Genomic DNA, 25,859 nt, shown 5'->3' with positions numbered 1-25,859 from the left:
TCATTCAGAAAGAATGTTACATGGTCGCGTATTTACTTACGACTTACGACTCTTTTCGGGAGTGTCCTATTTGATCACTTTGCAAATGACCACAGCCACTCATATCAATTGGTGCCTAGAATAACCAGAAACAATTGATCAATCAAAGAGTTCTATTTTAAATTAGCCAATCGGCAACATGGACAATTGGATCTCACTTTTCTTTTCATTACACTCTGGACAAGCATTCAACGAAAACGAGCGACGAAAGTAGAAACTTGGCCAACTTTTATGCGGCGTCTACAATAGAGATTTTAAGCCCTAAGTCTTAAGAAATTGACCAATCACAGTCAAGTATGAAAAGAATACTCGACTGTGATTGGTGAATTTCTTAAGGTTTAGGACCTAAAATCTCTATTGTAGACGCCGCATTATGGCCCTCGCACACTGGACGCGATGAACAATGAGCGATATCCAATGAGAGCTCATTGAGCGCGTTCAGCAGAGAAAACCATTCAGTAGCAATCGATGATTGGTTCTTACTTTTAGAACCAACAAATCAACGTCGAGTGTTGACAAGATGATAACTGAGCACTTTCTCTGCCGAACGTGCCTATTGCATCCAATGTATGAGGACCATAAAAAGGGGGCTCTAAAAAAGGGTTAGGTAGCGAGAAGAGAAAAAAGATAGTTTCTATAAATTGGAAGCACTATTCAATAAACAAAAAAAAAGAGAACATACAAATTGTATTCTGAATAAAATGAAAATTTATAGATAAATATAGAGAAAAAGAAGAAAAATGGAATTTGTACACTCTGATGTGGAGGATTTAATAGTGAAAAGAAAAGGTGGTGGAAGTATAATTGATCAACGTCCACTTTTTTCCAGCGACGGAGAGTAAGTTTATCCATTTCTTCGCGTTTCAATTGATTCATTAAATACATCAGATATTAGTATTGGGTAACACGAGGATATTTTTTCAGAATTTTATACATAGTGTGGAAGAATGTCATAAGGGTATACAGCACGCAAACGGGAGATTTTGTGCGAGAGTTTGAGCTATCGAATTACAGAATTGCTGGAATAATAGTACATACGGATAATGCCAACGTTATTATCGGTTGTACAGAAAACGGCGAGTTGGATTTCTGGAATTGTCAAAGTGGCATTATCACTAAGAAACTAGTAAGATTTGAATTAAACATAAGTTTGTTTGTATTTGTATGAACTTCTATGTAGAAATACTGCGAATATATATTTATATCTTTGATACTTTTGCAGCAATTAAAATCTGTAACAGATAACAAGGCAAAAATTAAAACTTTTCACATTACAAAGTATAAAACGTTTCAAGGAAATGAGATATGTCAAGTGCTAATAACTTATCTTTCTAACTGTGGGAAGAAAATATATATACTTTTATTTGATATAGAAAATGGAACGTGCATGAAATCAATATACATCTTGTGAGAAATTTCTTAATTATTTTTTATTTTCTTCATTTTTCATAAAAAATAAATTGTCAAATAATTGCATACTTAAACATTTTCTTACTTTATACAACATTTATAATTCATTTTCTATATTTTTAGCACGAACTCGCGAGAGTATTACGTTGATATAATTGGAAACCATGGACAGAATTTAATAGCGCTTTTACATGATGAAAATTTACATATATTAAATCCAGCTAGGAATTTAGTCGATAAACTGTAAGAATTTTTTGAGCTATTGTATATATTAAATTAATACACATTGGAAAGTGATACTTATATGTTAAATATATAATAATATATAGACACAAGACCGGCAACCCAAATAGATTACCTACTTGTATAGCGGGACATCCAGAAGAAGAATGTGTCGCCACAGGAGATTCTACTGGTCGTGTAGTAGTATGGAGAAGTTTATTCCAAACTAGACCATATACAGCTGTATTTCATTGGCATACATTGCCAGTTACGGAAATAGTATTTAGTAAATCAGGTAATATATATATATATATATATATATATATATATATATATTGTTACAATGTTGACATTTTGTATGATTTTTTTCGTATATTGTATGCTAGTAAGTTAGTGTTAAACTACATTTGCTCATTTTATAGGTGGCCACATGTATACAGGTGGCGGTGAATGTGTATTAGTAAAATGGACTTTAGCAAATCCACAACATAAGTCTTTTCTTCCACGATTACCAGCACCTATTAAACATCTCACTATTGCGCCTGACAATTTATATGTAGCTGTATCAACTTTAGACAATGGTAAAGCTTTATTGTTTTTCACTATAAGTGTCCTAATAATAGCAGGTTTATAACAATTTGTTACTCAATTTGATTTTAATAGGCATTGTTATCGTAAACCCTCAAAGAAAATTGACATCAGTGATACAAAACTTTACGTGGGGCGTTGCTTCGTCGTCCAAAGATTTGTTTCCCGCGGGACTTATTGTCGATCCGAGGACAGGTAGCCTTGTTTTAAATAGCCGGACCGGCCACGTTCAATTTTACAACACTCATACAAAAAATCTATTGTATAATGTAAGTAAAATTTATCGCATGTTGAAGGTAAAGTGATAAAAAAAAAAAAAAAAAAAAAAAAAACAGAAAATGAGAATTAATGAAAAGAATAAATATTTATAAACTTTCCAGATTAATATAACTGCACAAAATTTTCTTACCCAAGAACGCGATGTAATTATTGTAAATACTGAAGTTACAAAAATAGCTCTTAATCATGATGGCACGTGGATGGTAACAGTCGAAGAACGAAATGATAAAGTTTCATCTATAGAAGTTAGATTAAAATTTTGGATATATGATGTAAATGAACAGATGTAAGAATGCCTTTCATAAATCGGTTGCCGCATTTATTTAGCATAATCGCGATATCAATATATAATTTTTTTACATTTTAGATTTATATTAAATACATCCATTGAATTACCTCATGAAAATGGAGTAAATGCATTACATTTTCAGCCAAATACGATATTTGACGATGGAGAATGGCTAGCAGTCACAACTGGGAAGGATAACAAATTTAAATTATGGAATTTAGGAAAATCGTCTACTGTAGAAAGTATTTTATATTGAATTGTTTGACGAAATACAAATACTTCTTTAAAATTGAGCAAAGTATTTTTCTATTTGATATAATTGCATTTATTGTAGAACAACATTGGTATTGTTACGGAGTAGGAGACTATCGTAATCTAGCTACTACAGATGCTGGTTTTTCAATGGATGGTTCTTTATTAGCTATTGGTTTTTATTCTACTCTAACTATATGGATACCTGAAAGTTGCGAATTAAAATCCAGTCTTACACATTCTCAGTATAATCATCCAATAACGTAAGTCAAGAGACAGTAAAATATTGTCACATTATTGATTAATATACTCTTAGCTAAATACAAAATATAATAATATTATAATTATCTTAAAATGTTTATAATAGACGAATAGAATTTGGCAAACACGAGGTTTGTCATCTTGTAGTAGTTGCATCTCAGCAACATATAACAGTTTGGAATATTTTAACTCTTGCTATAACATGGAGTGTACCCTTGAATGTTGCTAGTCTCACATACGATCCAAAATCGACGTACATGGCAGCATTTACATCTGATAATTCATGTATGTTTCAATTGTATAAGCTTTTTTTATATACTATTTGTTTTATTACTAAAGATATAATTATCTTGAAAACACTTTTTTTTTTAATCTATCTTGTAATCCGTCATGTGTTATTGTATAATACATATATATAATACATTTTCCTAATATAAACATAATTCACGTCTTTTTAGTATACGTGTTTACGCCACAAAGCGCGACACCTGTTTATAAGAAAACGTGTCTTATCGAGAGTACCAGTTTCATATTGGCAGCTACTTTTGTACCTCATCTACAGGAAAAACGCAATCCTTCATTTGGTCAATGGCAACGAAAATCGCAACTATTCTTTTTGGATTCAAATCAAGTATGTGTCAAATTTATATATATATATATATATATATATATGTGTGTATGTATGTATGTATGTATATGCGAATTGCATTAAGTTGAAAATATAATATCTGTCCTGTATTCTATTATACAATATATTGCATTCTGTTTAGGAATTGCTCACATTGGAGCCAGAATCTGAAGCGGCTATTTCTTTAGAAATTCTTTCAAATAAGGGAACCATACCACTGACTGCTTTCTCCAACTTTATAGCAACTCAAATATCTTCGAGCAAAGAGCAGACTATCGCACAAGTTCACGAACATCTTGGCACATTGGCAAAAGGGATGGTAAAAGAAGTAAGTGGAATTTTGAATTTAAAAATTTGTTTTATACAGAGATTCCTACAATTGTCGCGCACTGCATGTAGAAATTTTCTAAATTTGGGATATCTAAAAATTTTATTTAATAATAAATATTTGTTAAAGATTATTTCTATTTGAAACAGATAGCAGTTAACATTAGTTCAAATAGACAGTATTATAATCTGTTTTGTCTGATTTATTTGAAATATATCCGCGACTTGTAGAATTCTTATTCTTCTTATGTTTATCTATTATATGATATTCCTGCACAGCGTGATATGCCAATATTATCAATGATACAACAAAAATAGCATTTATTTGTTGTTTGTTGATAATAAAAGGAAAATTTCAATATAATTGAGATCAAGTTTACATTAAGTAAATAGACGGACATAATTTGCAAAATAAATTTTGCAGATTAAAATAATCTAATGTAAATATAAAAAAAAATGATATTTGACAAAGTATATGAAATAACACAATTTGTGTAAATAAGTTATTTATACATATTCTTAAAAGAGATGATATAAAAACTATTTCAATTTCTAATAATTCATGCATAGTTTGGAATGTATGGATGAAAAAATAAATTTTTTTATACTCTATGAAAACTTCGAAATTATAGATAAGTAAAGATAAAGATTTATCAATATAAAAATTAAATAACCAAGAATATTATTTGTCATGATTGTCAATTGTACTTAATACAGCTTTTTTCAATTGAAAAAAATAATATCAGCTGTTTCTGTTTTCTAACATGAATGCATTTACGTGTCATATCTGTAGTCTAAAAATATATAATTTAAATAAACTTAAGCTTATTTAGCTTATTAAGCTTATTTAGCTTAAGGACTTGAAATGATATATTCTGCGCGACAGGACGACGAAGTTTGGCGTAAAACATCGCGGATGTCAATCGTGGGTCATATTGAATGTCCATTTGTCAGTGCCTTCTTCCTAAACGATAATTCCGACAGCGACGAACAAAATCGAACTTTCTATAACGGAGACAATGCCATTGTGGAATCTGCCTCATGTTCTCGATCGCCTGCAAATTGTATAGCTTAAACAGAATTATTAGGATTATTTAACAAAGAAAAACAAAAAAAAAATGTTATCGTGACTTAAGAAAATAATTGCTAATGTAAGAAGGAAAAAAATAGACTATCCGACGTAAAAGGACAATTATCCGATATAATGACAACCAGTTGCATTAATCGAAATCGAAGATCGAACGGCTTCTGAAAAGATCAAGAGTCTTGGCGAAAGTCTTCCTGTTTACAAGATTATCACCTACGGCTTAATATGATTAGATACATCGTCGTACTCTCGGACAAATAAAGATTGATTTAATGAGGAACGTTCAACGACCAACGTCCACTTATAGTTTTGACATTATTATGTACATCCCACGTGTCTACAATGGAGAACAATGGAGAGTCGCAGTTCTTATAATTGATATTCGGTGTGAGAAAAGGGAATCGTGCGCCATTCGTGCGCGTTACATCAGCGAAACCTTCGATGATCGAAAATTGTTAAGCTCAATCCGCATAAATTCCAGGCTCCGTATCGTTTTCAATATCAATTCCCGTTTAATGTGATGAGATATTGCGATACAGTACTTACTGCTTCGCTGTTACTAGCAGGATATCCGAAAACAGCCGCTACAAATAATATTGTTGTAAACAGGAACGCCACCAATCTTAATCCAGTCAGCTTCATCTTCAAGAAACCGGCTATTCTTCTGGCGAGACGCTTAAAGGAGTCTCGATTCTGGATTTCTCTCGATATCTTCCCAAGTCAGCTTTTTCTTCACAATCAAATTCTTCTCGAACAGCCTTCTCCTTCAATAAGCAAACAATTTTAATTTAAATTTATTCGTCATAATTTTTCACAGAACTGTATTAACGGTAGTACCCAGCCTTTGTATCCAACACGAACGATGAGGTCGATAAACCACCACGTTCAGACAATACAACAACGAAGATTGTAAGCGGAAAATTATAGTCGGGTAATCTTTTTCGGTGAAATAATCGAGAGACAGCGGAAAAGATCTTTCACGTGTGTCCCAACGCTCCGCGGACGACTGGCTTTCAACAGAAGTCTCGCCATGATTTAATATAGAAACTCCCACCCTCTCACGGCGTTCTATTTGTCGTCCCTTTAGGACTACTGAACAACAGTTCGCAAACTTCGCTGGAAATCCTATGTCTCTCGCGTCACAGCTGTATCGCAAACTATATCTATAGCTTCGGCACGCTATAGAGTACCTATTCATTGTGTATTCTTATATGTATAGATTTTAACATTTTGCGAGACGATGAGTGTTATCAGTCGTCTTGCCTTTTCTTCGCGTGGGCGGAAAGTGGCCCAACAAATTGAACGGAGTGAGGCGGTTCGGAATATATTGGAAAAGGCAGATAAGGACGAATGCCGGTCGCTCGATGTAACGGATGTATCGCGTCCGTGTCGAATAATTAATCCGTTTCGAAAATAAACTTGTGAAATATCTCATGCCGAGGAATTTATCGAAATTAGTTACACGCGAGACGTAACGTGTTATTCCACTGCTATCAGAGACGCGGACGCGTTTTAAAGGCAACATTGTCGCTATTCATTCCTGATGAAAACAAGGTATTTTCCTGATTTCAAGTGCATATCCTTGAATACGATTGACGATGAGCAAGAACTGGATCGTTGAATCCATTTCCGATTCATTCATAATGAGGAGATTATAGAGAGAGGATATGTTTTATTTTAATTAAAGCATTTCGTTCAATATTGGGGAAATATCTCACACATAACAAGATTAATATTACAAGATTAGTATAACAAGATTAGTATTTTATCTAGATATTTCATTTAGATAAAAGTATAGGTCTTCTTTTTCTTTTCTTTTCTTTTCTTTTTTTTTTTTTTTTTTAATAAACAATGTGTTTATTATAGCACGTATTCATATAGCATTTATAAGTATATAAGTGAATCTTGAATAATTTCTTGTTTGTAATTACTCAGATTTGAACATTTTTATTGGTCAACACGATTAAAAATTTTTTGACATCACGCAAAAGATACATTATTAAAAGGATTGAAATAATTTATAAACGCTCAAGTGACTCCATGCAGATAAACGTTAATCTCATAAAAAAATATCACTCTGATGATAAATGACATTACAAAAATAAAATTCTCGTTTCTGGTTTTCGAAATATTTCGCCAACGTTGATTGCACAATAAAACACCTTTCGCATAGCGAACGATGCCGCAGAATTGTCTCGGATTGGTCGCAAACGTAAAACCAGGCCAGCAGGAACAATGTCTTATCTTCTTCGACAACCGTCTCGACTGTTGCCATTGACACCTGCTAATAAAATGTCACAGCAGTATAGAATGTAAAATTTACATCGATCTGTCTCGATCTGATATCGTGTTATCAATATTTTACGAGATTTCTTTAATTCTTGTAACGACTATTAAAACTTTTCAATGTTTGTGTCTTATGATACATATTTTCACTGAAATTACAAAGTTCTTATTTTATTTTCTTATTCTCTTTCCATTCATATACAGGACATATTATTATTTTAATATTCAAGTAATTATAGTCGTTAAAGTATCATTCGCATTAAATAGAGATTGTGAGAGATTTAATTTTTTCTTGCGCGCTAAAAATAACGCTATTGCGCTAAAATAGCGAGTGGGATGTCTTCTTTTCCACGTTTAACCTATTGTTAACGCGCAAATATTCTACTAATGATCGCGTTACTACGAGAATAGAGGCGTAAGGAAAGACCAGACTTTATGCGTGCTTCTGGTAATTGTCTCAATTGTAACGATAATAAACTATACTCTCCGACCGTCTCGGTCGTTTTTCGCAATTTCGCGATTGTCATCATACGGTTCCTTGAAATTTGACTGAAGTCTGTACATCGCATTCGCATCATCCTAAAAGTGAGAAACGCAAAAATACATGATTCAGACGCATCAACAATGTAATTGTTGTCGCGTCATAAGAAATGAGATAAGAGATGTTTACGTAGAATAATTCTTGTGTGTGGTCTGATGAAGGAGATATTTATATTACGGTAATTCTACAATATGTAATTTTGCGAGTCTTATATTTTTTGAAGATATTTATTCATTCGAATGAAAATTTTTGATGGTAAATATAAACCTCGATATGTTATTTTTACGCTGCGACAAGATTAAAAGAGGAGACGTAGTTGCGAAATCATGGCAAAACTACTTATTTTTATGATTTTTTTTCTCAACATTGAATTAACGCATACATATAAATTCTTTTCACATTCTTTCTCATATGTTTTGATCCATTTTACTACATTTTGATCGATACTTTTTGTCGAGTAATATATATATATATATATATATATATATATATACATATTCGTTTGTCGCTAAAACATACGTTACGGAGAATATTCGTGTGGGTTGCAACAGAGACGGATCAACCTAGATCTGAAGATCTGAAGTAGAAGATTACGGGAATTGCACAAATTTTCACTCGGAGATGTGTTGCGTCAGCCTTAAAACTAATCAGCCGATCGTCTATTTGAACGGTTATCGACCTTTATCAATATGTATCAGTATCTATGCACAAAATTTTTTCTTAACTGATAATTCTGAATCGAATCGGTTTCTATTTTGCTTATGCAAGTTTATTATCTTTTTTCTTTTTTCAGTTGCTCAGCGTATCGGCTCACACTTTGCCGCCGATGAAATTGCTATGCTCGTCATTCGTCTTGTCGTTGACGGGGCAACAATCCTCGAGAAACCGTTTAAGAAACGCCGAATGTTTTAGGTATATATACGATTAACTTGACTGCAAATTACTTACGTTAAAGTTATCGTACTTAAACGCTTGCATGCAGCATCATATGTTAACCTTCTCCTAATTTTTCAGAGACAGTGACGACGATTCAGCTCGAGATGATTTGTCAGATTTAAGCGATAATGAGATATCGCAGTCGACAAAACCCGCGGTCACACTAACCAACGAAGATGAGGATACGGACGAATTGAGCATACAGCTTATCAATCACGACTGGTCCTTTTTATCCACTGTTCTTCCCGATCAAGACAACATCGTCCATTGATCCATAGAAAGATCGCCATGTTACGATGAGATCCATAAATTGATCAATTCTCGAGACAAATGAGTTTTTTCCTGTTAACTTGCTAATTGAAATATTACGAAGCGTTTCTACGAAATGAAAGGATTTAGAATGCGCGTAACAATCAATTGTATGTATGTTACATGTTTGATTTTAAGACGGTTTTGGTAGTTGATCTAGTCGCGAGGCGAGCTCAGCTATTTCGACGACGGCTTCGTTGATCCTTTTCTCGTAGACCGAGTCTTTCTTCATTTTCGACAAGACAAACTTCTTTCTATCTCGAAAATAGTATTCGGCGTAAGACGCCGAATCGTTCATGATTTGCGCGCCGAGACTCTCATCCATCAAAACCGTAGGGAAGTAGAGTATCGCGGTAATAAGGGCGCCTAAACGTTGTTCTTCCATACCCTCGACCACTTCTGACCAGGCGGGTTTTTGGGGCGTTTCGTGAGCGTTTAGGGTCTCGCATAATATCTCGTAATAATGCCGCAGCATCGCGTTCTCCCGCGCTTCTCGGAAACTTCGGTCCGTGCATAAATACAAAAACTGCGCAATGTCATGCGCCAAGGGAGAGTATCTCGACAGTTGATAATCTACTAGCAAACAATTAGGTGGCACGTCGTCATTGAACATAAGATTGTTGGCCCAGAGATCTCCGTGACTGACCACGTTCGTCTTCGTGCACGACGGCTCCGTAATGTCATATATCCGTTCGCAAACCGTGCGTATCAGATGGGGATCGTGCCCTTGACGTTCGGCTACGGCCGCGGCCATGTCGAAGCCCGATTCCAACCACGTTCGCGTCATCTCGTCACGAGTGAAACCTTTCTCCGCGAAAGCATCGGGATGCAATCGATTGAGGGGTACGTCGAGACGCGCCTCCGCCAACAAAGAGGCGGCGTGCAGTCGCGCAATAGCGCTTAAACCCGCGCGCACGAGCGTCTCATCGAAAAGCTTGTTTCGCGTCGAGTAACTCTTACGGCCCAACTCTTCGAATACCATCAAGTTGTTTGTCGCCTTATAGCACATTGGCGCCCATGGCTTTCCGCGGTATCCCTCGCGGAGCAACGGCATTATGACACCGTAAAAATTGATCTCATTCTCGAAGACGCCCTTCTTTATCACGTAATCGGCTTGCTCGGGTATTTCGTAAGGTATAGTCTTGAGAAAGAGCGAGAGAGTGACGGTTTCCTCTTTCTTCGTCGAAGCTATTACCTCGAGACGGTAATGAGAGCCGAGAAATCCGAGCTTGCCGTCGGAATACGGTCGAATAGCATATTCCATCACAGCGATGTCGTCGTTCAATACGCGTTTCGTTACTTCTTTCACTTCTTCAAACGAGAATAATTTGTAAATGCTATTATTACTCTCGATAACAGCATCAGTAATAGTTTTTGTTTCAAGAGACGGTTTTATCTGTACGATGGTATTAGACATCCTTCTCCCGTAAATTATCACCGTATGCTGTCGAATAGAAGTAACTGGGACTAGGACAGAGCCTTCGCCTTTATATCCGTCATATTTGTCAACAATGCATCAAATTATAAATTTATTAACTGACTTAGGTTGTCGCATGCATGCAGCACGACATATTTCCATCAAAGTATTTTCTGATAAAAGTTTTTGTACACATACATATATACGATGCAGTAATGTAACGAAGCTACAAGTCTTTGAAAGAATCATGCAAAATTATCTGCTTTATTGTATATTTTTAATCGTAATAAAGGAGACGGAGAGATTGATAAGAATCGTCAATATTTATAAGATTTTATCACGATGAACAAATAGTTAATACAGTATCTCAAAGAGATTGACAATGAGAATATTGGCTCCCGTGGAAAGGCCGAAGACCGATGGAAACTATTGCAGAAAAGGCACATGCGGCGTTATCCTACATGACACTTGTTAATATTAATTCCGATGGCATAATATATGCGTATATAAGATGCATAGTTTTACGCGAAATTAGAACTTTTTTTAAAATTTAGAGTTTCATATTTTCACGACGATATTTGTAAAGATGTTGGAGATGGAGAATGTTAAAGATGTTAAAGGAGTGGTAAGATCTTTTTATAGACGTACTAAATCTTGCGTTGTCAACGCATTACTCCGATAAGATATCGACGGTGTGATGTCAGCTGGAAAATCTGTTAGAGTTTGATCTAAATTTCCTTATATATTAAAAGCAAAATGATCCGAGCTGTGTAATTTTTTGTCAACTTTTACCCTTAATGTATTAAAAAACAACTATGGTAAATATGAATATATGAGCCATTGCTATATAAATATATATTCATTAAAATTTTGAAGTGTAACAACAGCTTATTAAGTGTGTACGCGAGTAATGTATACATTAATAATTTTATAACTCTCGCTCAATTTTTTGCTAGTGCAATTAATTAAAATAATTATTAATATAATTCATTGCATATTATATACACATATATCCATAAATTATGTAATAAGTGAATTAAGGCTATTAATTTGTAATTAATTAATAATTCATGGAAATGAGAACACGTTACGGTTTTTAAATTCGTTTCAGGAACTTTCGTTGACGAAGTTTAAACTTGCATTATATTAACAGTCGATAATGTCAGTAGCAGCTAATAATGTTAACAGCAATAGATAATGTAGCATACTTCGTAAAAGATTCTCGATATAGTCAAATATGCACATGCGTATAATATCGCATGTATCATATATTTATTATAATTAATTATATGTGTATGTATATACTCATCGCGATCACGAATTCGTTTAATTGACCAATTTACATCACAGATACGGATAAAATGTTTATTCATTTTGTGATTTGATCTTGTATTAATGATACTGATATTTCGAGATTATTCCGGATATTAAATATATAGTGATGTATATATATACACACAAAAAAAAGATCTGTGATAGATGATCATTAAATTATTACTTGTACGCATTACTTTTTCAGTACACATACTCAATATGTACTCAAGTGCGAGTACACATGTAGACGCATGTTCGGAGAACAAAATAATGTAAATAATTTTGGCTACATTGTTTTACCCATACAAAAATGAATTATGCTATTTTATATTTCCATAAAGTTAATCCTCTCTGTATTTCTATAGTTTTATAGAATTCGCTTTTATATATATTGTCACGCGTTTGGCAACGATACTTTTATTGCCTCGTATTATGCTAAAAATCATCGTATTGTCGCAATTGTTTTAGAACGTTTAGAACTCGCGATTATTGAAAAGAACCTTGATATATTACAAGCTTTTAATAGATAAACGCAAGAAAATTCAAGAGAGAAAATATGACTAGAAAAAATAAAATTTTTAATGTACTTTTGACAGTTCTTATATTGAACTATTCTATTTTGTGTGTTTCTTTCAAGTACATTATCTACCTTCTTTTCTTCATAAGGCGTAAATGTATTGACTTTTTTTGAAAAAATATTCTTTCCTTAAACCCCCCCCCCCCCCCTCTCCCCGCTATTTGAACGGTAAAATAAAGAGAAAAAAAATATCCTGTTAACATACAATGTTAAAAAGACATGCGTTTATAATTTAGAAATCTTTAATCGGATAAGTATTCTTGCAATTAAAGAAATTGTCAATTATTTTAGTATCCGAAACTATACTAACGTCATAAGAAGCTATAAAGTATAAGAAATTCTCAAAGAGCGATCTTCATTTTCGATTTTTCTGCAAATAAGTTTTTTAGCAAAGTTAATTTATCGTGAAAGTGACCGTTGCGTTTTTCTCCCAGATATTTCTCTAATAATACAATATTATTATGCAATCCGACAATTTCGTACATTTTGCATCGCTAATAAAAATGTAAACAAGGTAACATACCATATGTTAAACGAGTCATCATCTCCATTAATCAGAGTACAAATTAATTATTAAAGTTTTCGCGCATTTTTTAACAATAAAATTTTGCGTATAGTATTCAATCGTCTTCTTGCGAGGAAAATAATTGAGAGAAATTTACGAGAAGAAAGGAAAGGATGGGGGTGAGGGGTGGAAAGCATGTCTGCGGGACTGTTTTATTCGGCGATCGTGGGGGACATCGTCGTCGTCATCATCGACGAGGGGCTGTCTATTCATCGCTATCAGTTTCTCGGCGGCGCGCGCACTTCGAATTGACGTTTGGTTCGCGTCCGCTCGAGCAGGAGTTTAGTGGCAGCTGTGCGTCCGCGTGTTTCGTCGAACTCTTCAAGCAGGTATGGCGCTCGTCCTTTTTTTCCGTCCTTGTTATTGTGTCAACGGTTGTTTGCCGCCGGTACGCAAGTTGCGCCAAGACGGTATCGCTTTGTAATATCTGCGCGATAAAAAGGGAGCGCGACGATAGGAGAAAGGACGCGCGCCCTCTGAACTCTGAACTTGGCCGCGAGGGGAACGAATCGCGCCAAAAGAGTGCCGAGTGTTGGGTGTTGGGAGTTGGGAGGACAGTCTGGTCTCGCGTCTCGTGTCTCGTGTTACGATAACGTGGCTTCGAGGATACGCGTGAGGATACGCTGGTCTCAGGAAAGCAGAGCGCTACGTATTCGTGTCGTGGCCGTCAACGATTACGATTACGAATCCGGTCATCGTTGTATATATATATATATATATATATTGCACGTATGTAGAAAAGCGCGGGATAATAAGATTTCTCGCGAGTGACAAGATTCGATTTCTCCTACTATACGTATACGCGGATCATGATGGAACGCCGTTTAGTCGAGAGGTGATCCTTTCCTTCAAAGATAGCTTTCGAATGTAAGTTAAAATCTTACAGGATTCGGTGCGAAATATATTCTTCTAGCGATTTACATCTTGTCAATTTTTATCATCGCATTTCTATTATCGTTCAATGATATCGGTATTTATCTCAATAAGCGCGATATATTATTGCAGAGTTTTTATTTTCACTTTTAACGGTATCAATAAGTTTTGTTAATAAGTGTTGGCAACGCTGAATCATTTTTATGCCGCGAAATGCGTCCACTCGCGGCTTCCCGTCACCCGTTAGCCGTCAGTCCGTCAGTTCGTCAGTTATCGCGCGGTACTATCTTCGCTCCGCGAAGCGGCAATTAACATATATAGGATTTAAATACCAGCATCGATTCATCGATGCGTCGAGAAACGTCGAGACAATCAAAGTGTTTCGTTCATAAAACAGCCGACCGTCCCCCGTGTATATGTATGGTATATTACGTTTACAGAGGCGTTCTAAAATAAACATACAAATTAGTCAAACGGTTAGAGAGGTTAGAAAGTTTACACTTGAGAGGGATCATCTATATATCCCTCTTTCTCTCACGAATGTCTCCCGGCAATAATTAAAAGTTTCGCAAAGTGCTTCGTTAGGCTCGTGTATACTCCCTCGCGAAGTTTATAGCGAAGCTCGTAGAATCATCGCGCGGTGGTTGCGTCAACTAATATAACCGAAGAAGGTACGAGGGACGAGACGACCCATCGATCGATCGAGAAACACGGGAATCGAGAATCGGGAATCGGGGATCTCCGTCCCGATGACGGCGATCGAACGCGATCCGGGTTGGGGCGGGGGCCGAGATGGCGAGCGGCACGCGAGGGCTTCTTCGGGCCGTTAAGCCGATCGTCATATTTACGATCCCTGGACGTTAGAACGATAAGAGATACGCCCCTCAATTGTCCCCGATCGCCCCGACGCTCCGACGCCCCGACGTCCCGACGTCCCGACGTCTGTCATCGACGAGCCGTCATTGGACGAGATTGTCGCGGCTGCACCTAGAGCACAAGTACGTCCCTGGTGAGTACACGTCCTTGTCGCCTAGATGAAATTATTCAAATGGATATGCTGTGTGTACAATTACCGTGCGAATAATACTATACGTACGTACGGTAATCCAAAGGTTATTATTCGCGCGGTCTCTTCTTCGTGAATTAAATCCTCGGCCCTCGACGCTTTTATCGGATCACGCATCACGCGCGTGCTAATCTCGCAATATGACTTCTCTTTTTTCTCTAACGAAAATAAATGGCGTGTTTGAGAAAAACGCGTTTGCAACGCGTTTGCTTACGTAAGACTAATGATTCTGCTGGATCCTCCGTGCGCTCTATGAGAGTAATCTTAATAACTCTTTTTCTCACACACTCCGAGAAACTGGATGATATTTCACGATACTTGAAATACACAATGTTTGTATAATGTTCATGTAAAGCTAATGAGATTTGCTGGATTCTTCTTCCATGCGTCTCATATAAGAACTTAATAATCTTCTTCTTTAGAGAGTCAAACTCTTGAAATATACATTTGTAAAAGTGTGCGCAGCATTAGTTCGTAAAGAATTGTCTTCTAAGCCAATTATTGTACAGAGAATTATTTACTAAGATTTCAATCTCTGATAAAGAAAGAAAACATTTTAAATCTTTTTTCCAATAATTTGTATAATGAAGATTCCACGAGAAATAATGATATCGAAGTTTTGCTTAACTTTTTCTTAACTAGATCAGTTAAGAATTAATACAAGTTCTTTTGGAAAGCTTGCATCTTAAGTTATATAATACGCAATGTGTATGTGTGTGTGTGTTTTGTGTAAACTGTTTTTACTATATAGATTTTCTTTAAGATGGCAACTCGATCTAAAAAGCAATTGATTCTTGAAATCGATAACGTGAGCTATGAAAGCATTAGCAATTGTAATAAGATATAATTATATAAATATAACAGGGATAATATATATATATATATATATATATATATATATCATAATCTTCAAAGAGATTGAAAGTATTTCAGCGCCCATATTTTTTTTACCTATGCATTTCGCGAGCATTTCGCGTTAAATGTAGTGATCTAATTCGGCATTTCATTCGTAATAAATATAAAGATTGCGTTTATAATACTAAAAAAATTAAATGAAAATGATCTTAAATACGTAAAAATAGATAGAGAAGCTGAAGATTTTTAATGTATTCTTTCCAAAAATATTATCAATTAAAATGTTGCAAAATAGGTATTAATTTCTTCAAATTTCATGTTTTCATAGAAAATATTTTTGACTAGGTAGATGATTTTCTACATTTTCACTTTACTCGACGTCGATTGTTATAAGGTTTTGAGCCGAATATTTTTATACGATTCGCATATTTTTATATAGTAAGAATAAGCTTGCCTTATAAATATGAAACATGACTTAAGACGATAGTCGAATCCATTTAGCACTAAATTTGGGCTCTCTCGATTCAAGGACATTGCGCGATGAGAGATGCGATCTTTATGCGAGATAAATAAAATTTCGAATTATAAACAATCGCGTATTTTTAGCGAATTATGAATATAATTCGTACTTTGTCACATTGATTAGCAGCTTATTTAACGCTCACGCGATCATACATTTCAAAGTACCATTTGCGTAAAATCCACGTTTTAGTAAAATACGAATGAGACAACTTCTAAATGCTAAATGTCGCCGTTAAAAACGTGGATTTAATTGTCGAGAATGCACTTTACGACATTCCGCATTATATTTCTAACGAATACACCTTCATACTGGTGAATACTTCTTTCACCAAATAATTCTCGGGAGAGATGGTTCAAGTGGAAAAAAAACTTCAATCCTTTAATGGATTCTCTCTTAATTTTTTAAACCCAAAAACTAATTTAAAACTCTTTGAATTCTTTTTTTAATATATTTCAAGATCCCCCCCCCCCCCTAACTCTTTCTATTTATTTAAATTTTTCTAAAACTCTAGAGTTAATCTCTTTAATAACGATCGCAATACGTATTACTTTGGAATAAATTGCTTCATTCTCACATAATTTTGCACTCTATTTTTGACAAAAAATTAGTAGAGGAGAGATAATCATTCGCGTGGAATATATAAAGTGATATTAGATGTGAGCGGAAGCGGATAGAAAATAACTCAAACATTTTAAATTTAATTCATCATTTCGACAATTTCGAATTCGATATTTCATGGAATGAATTTCTATTCGCGAGTTTCCTATTCCAATTAATTACGTTTGCTAGATGTATACGCAGGATCCTCCATCTTATAGAGGAATAGAGTATTCTCTCTCTGGTAAGATTTTTGCAAATATATTCCGAACGCTAACTATACACACATAGATAATTTCATCTCATATTGCAGCGAAGAAAGGATTCCGAATTATTCGAACGTAATGAATAACGTATTTAATATTATCTGTTAGACGTTTCATTTTTTTTCCACGCTCTATATCTATATGTATGTATTTTCCCTGCGCTTTTTTTTTTCTTCAAACTTCCCTCAGAGAGCGTCTCTTTTCCCTTCTCCCTTCCTCCAAGGCCTCGGGTATACACTGTCTCATTTTATAGACGCGACATGTCTGGCTGGAAAGTGCAGCTAAAGAAAGTCCACGTCCACTATATTTCAAGCAACTTTCTCGGAAAGAAAATTCCCGCGCGGGCGATTCTGTTTGCACTTTGGCCACACAACTGTATCTCACATCTCACGTATGTACGTGCGTATCGCGAACGTTCACGAGAGTGCTTGCAGTATTTTCGTCTAATTTACGATGTAGTTAGGTGCTCGAGAAATACGACGCCCCCGCGTCTTAACTCGATAAATTTGTCTAACGATGGACCATCGTCGAGAGTTATATCAAAGCCGTTAAACAGTGCGCCGCGCGTGATTACCGAAATAATAATAAAATCGAGCGTATTTTCGTTCACTTTGATATTTCCCTGTTCTCTGTCGGCGCAGAATAAATGTTTTTTTTTTTTTTAAATTCACAATCCATGGCCATGTACGCCATCGCGATTGAATCGAGAATGAGGAATATTACAGTTTATGGTATCTTACCGTTGACAAATGCGTCAATAATAAGACGTATTGTAATCCCAATGTTCAATTTAATTGTAATGTTATTAATCACTTATTGAGTCGTAGATAACATGTAAATAATAATTGTGCGACGAACAGTCTCCTCGCTGCTTCCGCAACAGCTGCATCTTTTGTCACGACTATTCAGAAAGTCAATTTATCGCATGCATATGTATGGAGAGACCGCGCATCGCGCGTGGCGCGATAAAACAAGTCGAACAAATATAGACTAATTAGATAACGATATAGTTTTGGGAAAATGTTGGAAAAGGGACCGAAAATATATATATATTTGGTCCCTTTGTATATATGTTCGGTGTTACGTATAAACGAAGTAATAAAAGAGGCAAAATCATTTTTTTGCTACAGAGAATACGCGATTATTATTATCGACTAACCAAATAGTTACGTGACAAATAAAAAGTAGTATAATAGATAGTAGTACAGGTTTTGCCATTTTGACATTTAACACTTTAATATCTCTGACAAGTACATGTCGCGTCGAATATGTTTACATATATTACAAAAACGACCGTGACTTTTCCACTTCCGACGATTCTCTTTGCAAAAGTTTTTTTTCGCGAATTAATCAATAGATCGCGTCCATTAATTTCCATGTCACACGCACTGTCCCTAAAATATTTGTCAGAACATTTATCTATATGTGACAGTCTGTTATTATTTTAAACTTAAATGATAATCCTTAACCACACGCATACACGCGCGTACATTTTAGCGCTATTCTATAGATATGTATTGTACTTGTACTCATAAAATATTCCGAAGCCTCAAAAAGTGCTATTTCCGCGCAATTGCATCTTTAATTACATCTTCGCAAGAAGAGTAAAATATCATCTCCCACCTTCCTATTTTACGATCGGGATGCTTTATGTGCTACGACATACGCATATGCGTAAGTAAATCTTTGCACGCGTGCGAGAAAGAGAGAGAGAGAGAGAGAGAGAGAGAGAGAGAGAGAGAGAGAGAGAGAGAGGGGGAGAATGGTTGTATCTTTCATCCTTTGAGGGGAATGACGAGGATGAAAATGACACACAAGAAGATCTTTTAAGAGCGCCGGTCCCCTGTCTCATCTATTCTCTCGCCGTCGTACGCGCAACTCGCTCGAATCCATTTACTATATCGATAGGCCTATCGCGTGTATCGAAAGGGCCGATGATGTGATCGATGTAGGACGTCTGATGCCTTACTGGGCGTGCATCCGAGCGAACACAGGAACACGGAACCGAGAACCTCGTGCTATATTTGCTTCTCGCATCCTCTTCGCCTCCTCGCACGGTTAATGGCCACGTCGTCGAGAGGCATTATCGAGTGACCTTCCTTCGCTTCCTCCTTGGTCTTTGGCTCTTTGCGCGAGTGTACGTTCTATGTCCGAGCTTCGCCGTATACACATATAAATGAACGGTATACACGCGTGCGCGGGTTATAAAAGCGAAAAACTCAACGCTGTTCGATAGATCGGGATAGTACGAGACCGAAAACGAGCTATCTACTACGCAAAATTATACGATATAAGTATAACACGGAGAAGAAGAAAAATGAATACAAATAAAGCTTGTACGCGCGTGTATATGTCGCTTTATTTAAAATATTTCAATAAGACATTAAATTTTCTCGCTCTCTATCGCAATAAACTAATTAGCAGATATACGATATCGAATACTTTTACCTATATTCTATCAAGTTTTAACATTTTTAAATAGACTTAGATTATTTTTTTTTTCCTCTATACTTTACGTTACCCGATAAAGGATTTAATAAGAAAAGAGCTACGCGTTTGCAACCCTGTTGAACGATAATTTTTATCTTTTTACGTACTTTACCTATAAGCGCATAATTTTACATATTTCACACGCGCATAATATTTGCATATTTACCCATTCGCGTTTAGCATTTTCTTATTTAGAGCTCCGCAGCATATTCGTGATATGCTAAACTGTTTCTTGCTTTGTACATAGGAGAATATATCTACATGTATAAATGGAATTAAATACACAAACAAAAATATTTTCCGCGAGAAAGAATTATATTTTTTTCTCGTTAATGCATCCTATGCGAACAATGTATCGTAGCTTGATACATCTTTTAAACGGTAAAGAACGGTAATACTCATTTCGGTATTATCTGCGCGAATGCTTTTTTTAAATCGCATCAAGCGATTTCGATATAATACGTAATGAAATATCGAAGCGCGTATTAATCGGATAATCGTGTTCCACGCACCACTTTTATATACATAATTACTTTTCTTTCTCCTTAATCCATAGTTAAATGCGTCCTATCTCCCCACGAGAACAGTAACAAATGTGCAATTAATATCGCGTACAACGGGAATCGTATTACACATGGACGGATCGACGGACGGACATATTTAATATTACGATAGTTTATGTTTATAATCTCTCTCGTGTGTCGCGGCTTTTATATTCCGCACGCGACATATGGTATACATTTAGGTATACGTATCTCGCTAGATTTTGCCGAATGGAGTTGAGTAAATATGTAGGGAATAGCATCCCACACAAATTGTCTTCCGATACGATTGTTGTACGATACATGTACAAGCATAGGTGCAGCGATACGATATATTGTTTTTCAAATATATATATATATATACAATATATACATAGATATCTATATTTTCGCGTGAATATCGTATCAATCCGGTCGGATGGTTTTAACGGAATTTTCTTTATAACGCAAAGTGTCGCCCGAGAACGAGAAAATGCACACTATTCTTATGCTTTCTCACTTGGTTACATATTTTAATATCATCACGACGTTTACAATATCGCGTGCATCATCTAATTATCATTGTTGCTGCGATTAATTTGATTTTATCGCCATGAAGAGCTGAAATCCGATCTATCCCTGTGCTCTATTTACATAATATTTATTAAATATTGAAATATTTTCATCATTCCACGCGATTAATATCATTATCCTTTTTGTGACAAGAGGATTTTCGTATGAGAGGAAAGAGCGCTACTACTTTATTATCTTATGTTTTAAACGATATAATTACCGTTTTTTAATTACCGCGAGCGATCAATGCGACAATTAGTATCCTGGCGATCATTTTATCGAGAGAGAAAGAGAGAGAGAGAGAGAGAGAGAGAGAGAGAGAGAGAGAAGCGCCGTTTATATTTTATTAATGGCGAAACATTTTAATTAACGTGAACGTTTATTCAATAACCTATTATAGGTAATTCGAGCAATTTGCGCGATATAAGATATAATTTGTGTAATTGTTTCTATATAACATAGCAGTGTACAAAGAGTAATTTCATAAGAAGCCACTTATATTCGCCAAGTATTGTATTAACGACACCGCTATGTCGCGCCGGCGCCGTTTCTTCCTTTGCGGCTCCGGCAGCATCCGTTCGAGCGGTGAACGAGAAACGTCTTTGCTTGAAACAAGCGATAATAATTGCTACGAGACTATTGCAACGGGAGCTAATGCATAAAAACATAGCGTAGAAATATCTGTATCTTGTTGTCTCGAAACGCTAAAGAGTTTCGAGACTTGGTAATTGTTATTCAAAGTATCTTGTCGCGGGGTGCGGTTAGTTAAAATATATATACGTTCGGACACGCTACGTCTAGCTTTTGTGTAGCATATTGTTAGAGTCCTCTGGATGCGCGCGCATACACGCACACGTCGGATATTGTCGCGATCATAGATTCTACGACCAACTCGGAGCTGACCTTCCTCGCTTTATAGGAGATCGCGTTTCGCGCTCGCCAGCTTTTCGTCAACCCTCCATCGTAAATGTCGCGGGGGTTTAGCTACGGGAATTGTGTATAAATTGGATTTAATAATTTTTTCATATCAATCTCTAATCAATTATAATACCAATTTAAACTTTTGATAAAACAAAGTCGAGTCGAGAGACGGAAATCTCGAAATTCTTGGATCGAAAGTATCGACTCTATATAGTAAAACGACCGTTGATTTTGCTCACTTTGTTCCTTTTCCCTTCGGTTCCCTTTGAAAGGAGCAGCCGTTACGCGTGCGCGAGGCACTTTGTAAATAAACTGCGCGATACTTTTAACAAACGCGCGACGAAATGGAACGTTACGACGGCACCGGCGACGCAACGGTACCAAGAGAGGATTTTGACGTAGGTGTAGCTGTCGGCTGTCGGTTATACACCGCTCGTCAAAGGCTCGGAATAAACACGACGACGGAGCGCGAACGCACCGATCCACTTTGTATATACATGAATGGCGAACCATCGATGACGAGAAGACGGTACATCGGGACGGATGACGAGTAAAAGACGATACCGGCTGCGAAAATAAGGGCTCGTCCCTCTATCCGGCTATATCCTTTCGAGTAATCTAACGGCCTGTCTAATTTAATTCACGTGTTTACGAATCCGCCGATTTAGCCGAGGCGAGAAGGGAGATCGATACCGATGGACCGCAGACTTAGACTAGAATGATTTGTTGGCTGACCGCCATCGTCGTAAATTCTATTTTCATAGAGATACACACGGTGCGGCCGCGAGAGACTTGACCGTGAGATTTCCACGCTGGACTTGCCATATATACGGAAAGAGAAAAGAGATGCCTGGGTGAACTCCTCGTCGAATTCCTCGCGAAAAGAATTTTTTTCGCCATCAGCATATGCCAGTTGACTTGATTCCGACTTGCAAATTTTTCAAGTCGCAAAAAGAGACACGTACGCGTGAAATATTATTTATATTCGCGGAGGGATCGAGATAGAAATGTCACATACAGGATGAAACTTGGAGATACTAATATTGTTCGAAATAATATTAAAATTTTGAATGTGCGATGAATGGAACGACATAATTTGAATTTATGAAATTTTTGAAATGCACTGAAACGCGTTACTCAAAACATAAACGAAATTATCTAATTTAATATATTAAAAACACAACGGGCAGTTCACGTGCCTCTTTAAACTCTTCTCTTCTGATAATCCGGTGGAGAGGGAAAGAGAGGGAAGGACGGGAGAATTTAAATTTTACACGCTTCAACAACCAAACGCGGAATTGCGCTGCGTTTTATCGTTCGTCGCGTATTATTCGCAATTGATCGGAGAAATTCAACAGCTGATAATTTAATAACGATTGAATGAAGGAATTTTTAGGGTTTCGCGTGAACGAATGCGCGAGCAAACTCGATGCGTATCGTATTTACATATCCTTGTCGTACGATCTTATTCGGAAATGTCGTGCGATCGCCATATATTGTATTACAGGATACAGGATGTTGATACGTCGGTTAGAGATAGATTCATATGTTGGAAAGCCGTGGACGATCGTTAATGCGTAGGAAAGCTGGCCAGGCGCCAGATAACATGCGGAAAGTCACAATTCCTCGGGCATTTCGGTACACGTCGAATTCAAAACCATCAGAACGCGTTTGAAAACGCGAATAGAAATAACTGCGACAAAAAATATACATTACGAAAAGTTCACTGTATTTTAAGCTGCGCGCAATCTAAATAACAAAAGTATGCTCTTTGAACGTTGCATTTATTTCCTTTTAAAACCATCGAATAATTTTCCTCCATATTTTTCTTTACGCTATCTCTTTAAATTATATTATATTTATATTTTTACGTTGATTTTTACTATAATTAAATGTATCATATGTTACATTTACATTATTTATTATTTATATCGCGTTATAATATTTGTGCATATTTTACTTTTGATCGCTCTCACAATAACGAATTTCATTTGATAGCAAAGCAAGTAGATCGCGTGCGTTTCGGATTAGTATATGAAATCTTTTTTCCGTTACTTTCTAAAGTTACGAAAAAATGCTACCAACGATCGATTAATCTTATGTTGTCCACAAGCTCGATAAGCCTCGGCCATTAGCTCGTCGGTTGATAGTTGTCGAGGAACGATCGGTCTCCTATCGATCGACGAGCTATCAATCGCGTTCGCGACCTTCGCGGTTGATCGCGCAGAATGGTTTCACATCGAAGACTTACGATTAGTTTCGTTCAGCGGGAAAGCACTCTTTTACCACCTGCTGATCTTAATAGAATGAGAGTTCAATCGATTTGTCCCGACGCGTAGATGCGAGAGGGTTGAGATAAATGATGGGAATAGTTGCGGGGGCGTAAAATTGGACGCGAAAATATCGGCTCGGTTTCGCAACTCGGGTAAAAATTGGGACAGACGGCATATCGAATTCGAAAGAAGTGACTCCAAGTCGGTCCGCGTCCCTCTCAAAATAAATCGTGGTCAGACCACGAACACGACGCTTACGTAATGCGTTCGCTCTTTTTCCGTATATATATTGTAGATCGCATATATCGCTCTACATTTATCATTTCAGCCTGGCATCATTAGATGCTTCACGTTCGCCGCAAAGTTGTTTTTATCGTGTTTCCTCTATTCAGATATATAATTCGAATTAAAATAAAGAATATTTTCTAATATACAAAAGTGCAAGGAATGACTATTTAGCGGGTTTCTCTCTCTCTCTCTCTCTCTCTCTTTTGTTACTCGTAATATTCTCTTTTCCCCTCCCTTTTATCGATAAAAAATATATTTTCTTTACATATTTCTTTTCTTTATTTTACAAATGTTCTCATAATTTGCGGCCTTATGAACAATATCTCTGACGCGTATAAAGAATTTTTCTTAAACGTGAAATTATTTTAAACATATAATAATTATAAGGCTTTTTTCGTATTATCTTTGTATGTATTCGTTTTTGTCGTTCCAGGTCTGGTGGGATTCTAAGGTATTTCATTTTTGCAATCTGCCAATAACGCCAATCATGGAGATACAAACTGAGGTTAGTAAGTCAATATCTATAAAATGTCTCGTGTTTGTGACGTTATTGTTAAATGTTATTTTGAAAATGATAGAATTTGAGTTTTTCGTGATGCGCACGCACGTATGTACACGCCTTTATTTTCGCTTTCTTTCTGCGTAGAAATATATTCACAAATTATTCGGTTTTCACTACAAAGAATAAGAATGAATTGCATTTATCGATCCCTATCAAAATGCGAATAACTTTCGACTTTTCTAAACTTTTTCCAAATGAATACTAAAGGAAAAGTTTTCATAGAAAATTCAATCATGATAGGCATTTTCAATTTTTTTTTTTTTAAATTTTTCGCCTAAATACGGCAATGATATCAATATTGTATTTCTTTTTCGCGTTAAATATGCGATAAGAATATGAAGAACAGATTTAAAATTGCTTTTGCAAATTCGCAATTGTTTACTCGATATTTATTTAAATAAAGCTCAAAATGAATTAATTATATTTAAAAATATACGGTGAAAACGTATTTTATATATTGTATTGTATAATTAATTCATTTTGAGTTTTATTTAAATAAATATCGAGTAAACAATTATATATATATATATATATATATATATCGAGTAAACAATTTTTCATTAAAAAAAAAAAAAAAAAAAAAAAAAAAAAAAAAAAAAAAAAAAAAACTTTGGATTGAGTTCGCAAGGTAGCTGAGCCAGTAAATAAAGAAGCTCGTTCCATAATTCAACGTCGAAATCTTGTTATTTTCGGTCTTGATCTCATCCAATTTTATTTTCGTTTT

The 25,859-nt window shown here is 35.8% G+C and overlaps 3 protein-coding genes across 12 annotated transcripts in view; 2 read left to right on the top strand and 1 right to left on the bottom strand.

The window, feature by feature from the left end:
- Positions 1 to 561: 561 nt before the first annotated feature.
- Positions 562 to 11,757, top strand: L(2)05287 (WD repeat-containing protein l(2)05287). 2 transcript variants are annotated; one of them, XM_070304316.1, is made up of 15 exons: positions 564 to 877; positions 964 to 1,165; positions 1,262 to 1,446; positions 1,573 to 1,692; positions 1,779 to 1,966; positions 2,094 to 2,252; positions 2,335 to 2,528; positions 2,640 to 2,824; positions 2,906 to 3,069; positions 3,162 to 3,342; positions 3,447 to 3,625; positions 3,799 to 3,971; positions 4,111 to 4,296; positions 9,003 to 9,121; positions 9,224 to 11,757. In XM_070304316.1, exons 1-15 carry the CDS (start codon positions 780 to 782, stop codon positions 9,414 to 9,416), a joined length of 2,526 nt encoding a protein of 841 aa, XP_070160417.1. In that variant the 5' UTR covers positions 564 to 779; the 3' UTR covers positions 9,417 to 11,757. The 2 variants fall into 2 exon arrangements, with proteins under 2 accessions (XP_070160418.1, XP_070160417.1); XM_070304317.1 differs by lacking the exons at positions 9,003 to 9,121; positions 9,224 to 11,757 and adding an exon at positions 5,182 to 7,101 and having other exon boundaries at positions 562 to 877.
- Positions 7,332 to 11,002, bottom strand: LOC138937757 (uncharacterized). Its single transcript, XM_070304331.1, has one exon. It carries the CDS (start codon positions 10,869 to 10,871, stop codon positions 9,588 to 9,590), a length of 1,284 nt encoding a protein of 427 aa, XP_070160432.1. The 5' UTR covers positions 10,872 to 11,002; the 3' UTR covers positions 7,332 to 9,587.
- A 1,861-nt stretch (positions 11,758 to 13,618) lies between the features above and the next one.
- The window catches only part of Dh31-r (Diuretic hormone 31 Receptor), a 71,605-nt gene continuing 59,364 nt past the window's right edge, over positions 13,619 to 25,859 (top strand). For 3 of the 9 annotated variants that reach the window (XM_070304321.1, XM_070304330.1, XM_070304327.1), the window contains exon 1: positions 25,007 to 25,078. Coding sequence is in view for 6 of the 9 variants with exons in the window: in XM_070304326.1 (XP_070160427.1) it covers positions 25,061 to 25,078 (18 nt within the window). In the remaining 3 variants the exon portion in view is untranslated. The other 6 variants (XM_070304329.1, XM_070304328.1, XM_070304324.1 and 3 more) reach the window with 5 other exon arrangements.

The sequence above is a fragment of the Polyergus mexicanus genome, unplaced genomic scaffold (genome assembly GCF_030449975.1).
Source record: "Polyergus mexicanus isolate NDT 795.1 unplaced genomic scaffold, iyPolMexi1.0 SCAF_11, whole genome shotgun sequence".
Lineage (NCBI taxonomy): Eukaryota > Metazoa > Arthropoda > Insecta > Hymenoptera > Formicidae > Polyergus > Polyergus mexicanus.
The sequence above is the reverse complement of the archived record's forward strand: the minus strand, read 5'-3'. Positions and strand labels throughout refer to the sequence as shown.

Bases quoted from the DNA above. Each gene is read 5' to 3' on its own strand.
- LOC138937757 (XM_070304331.1), bottom strand. From the start codon at position 10,871: ATGTCTAATACCATCGTACAGATAAAACCGTCTCTTGAAACAAAAACT.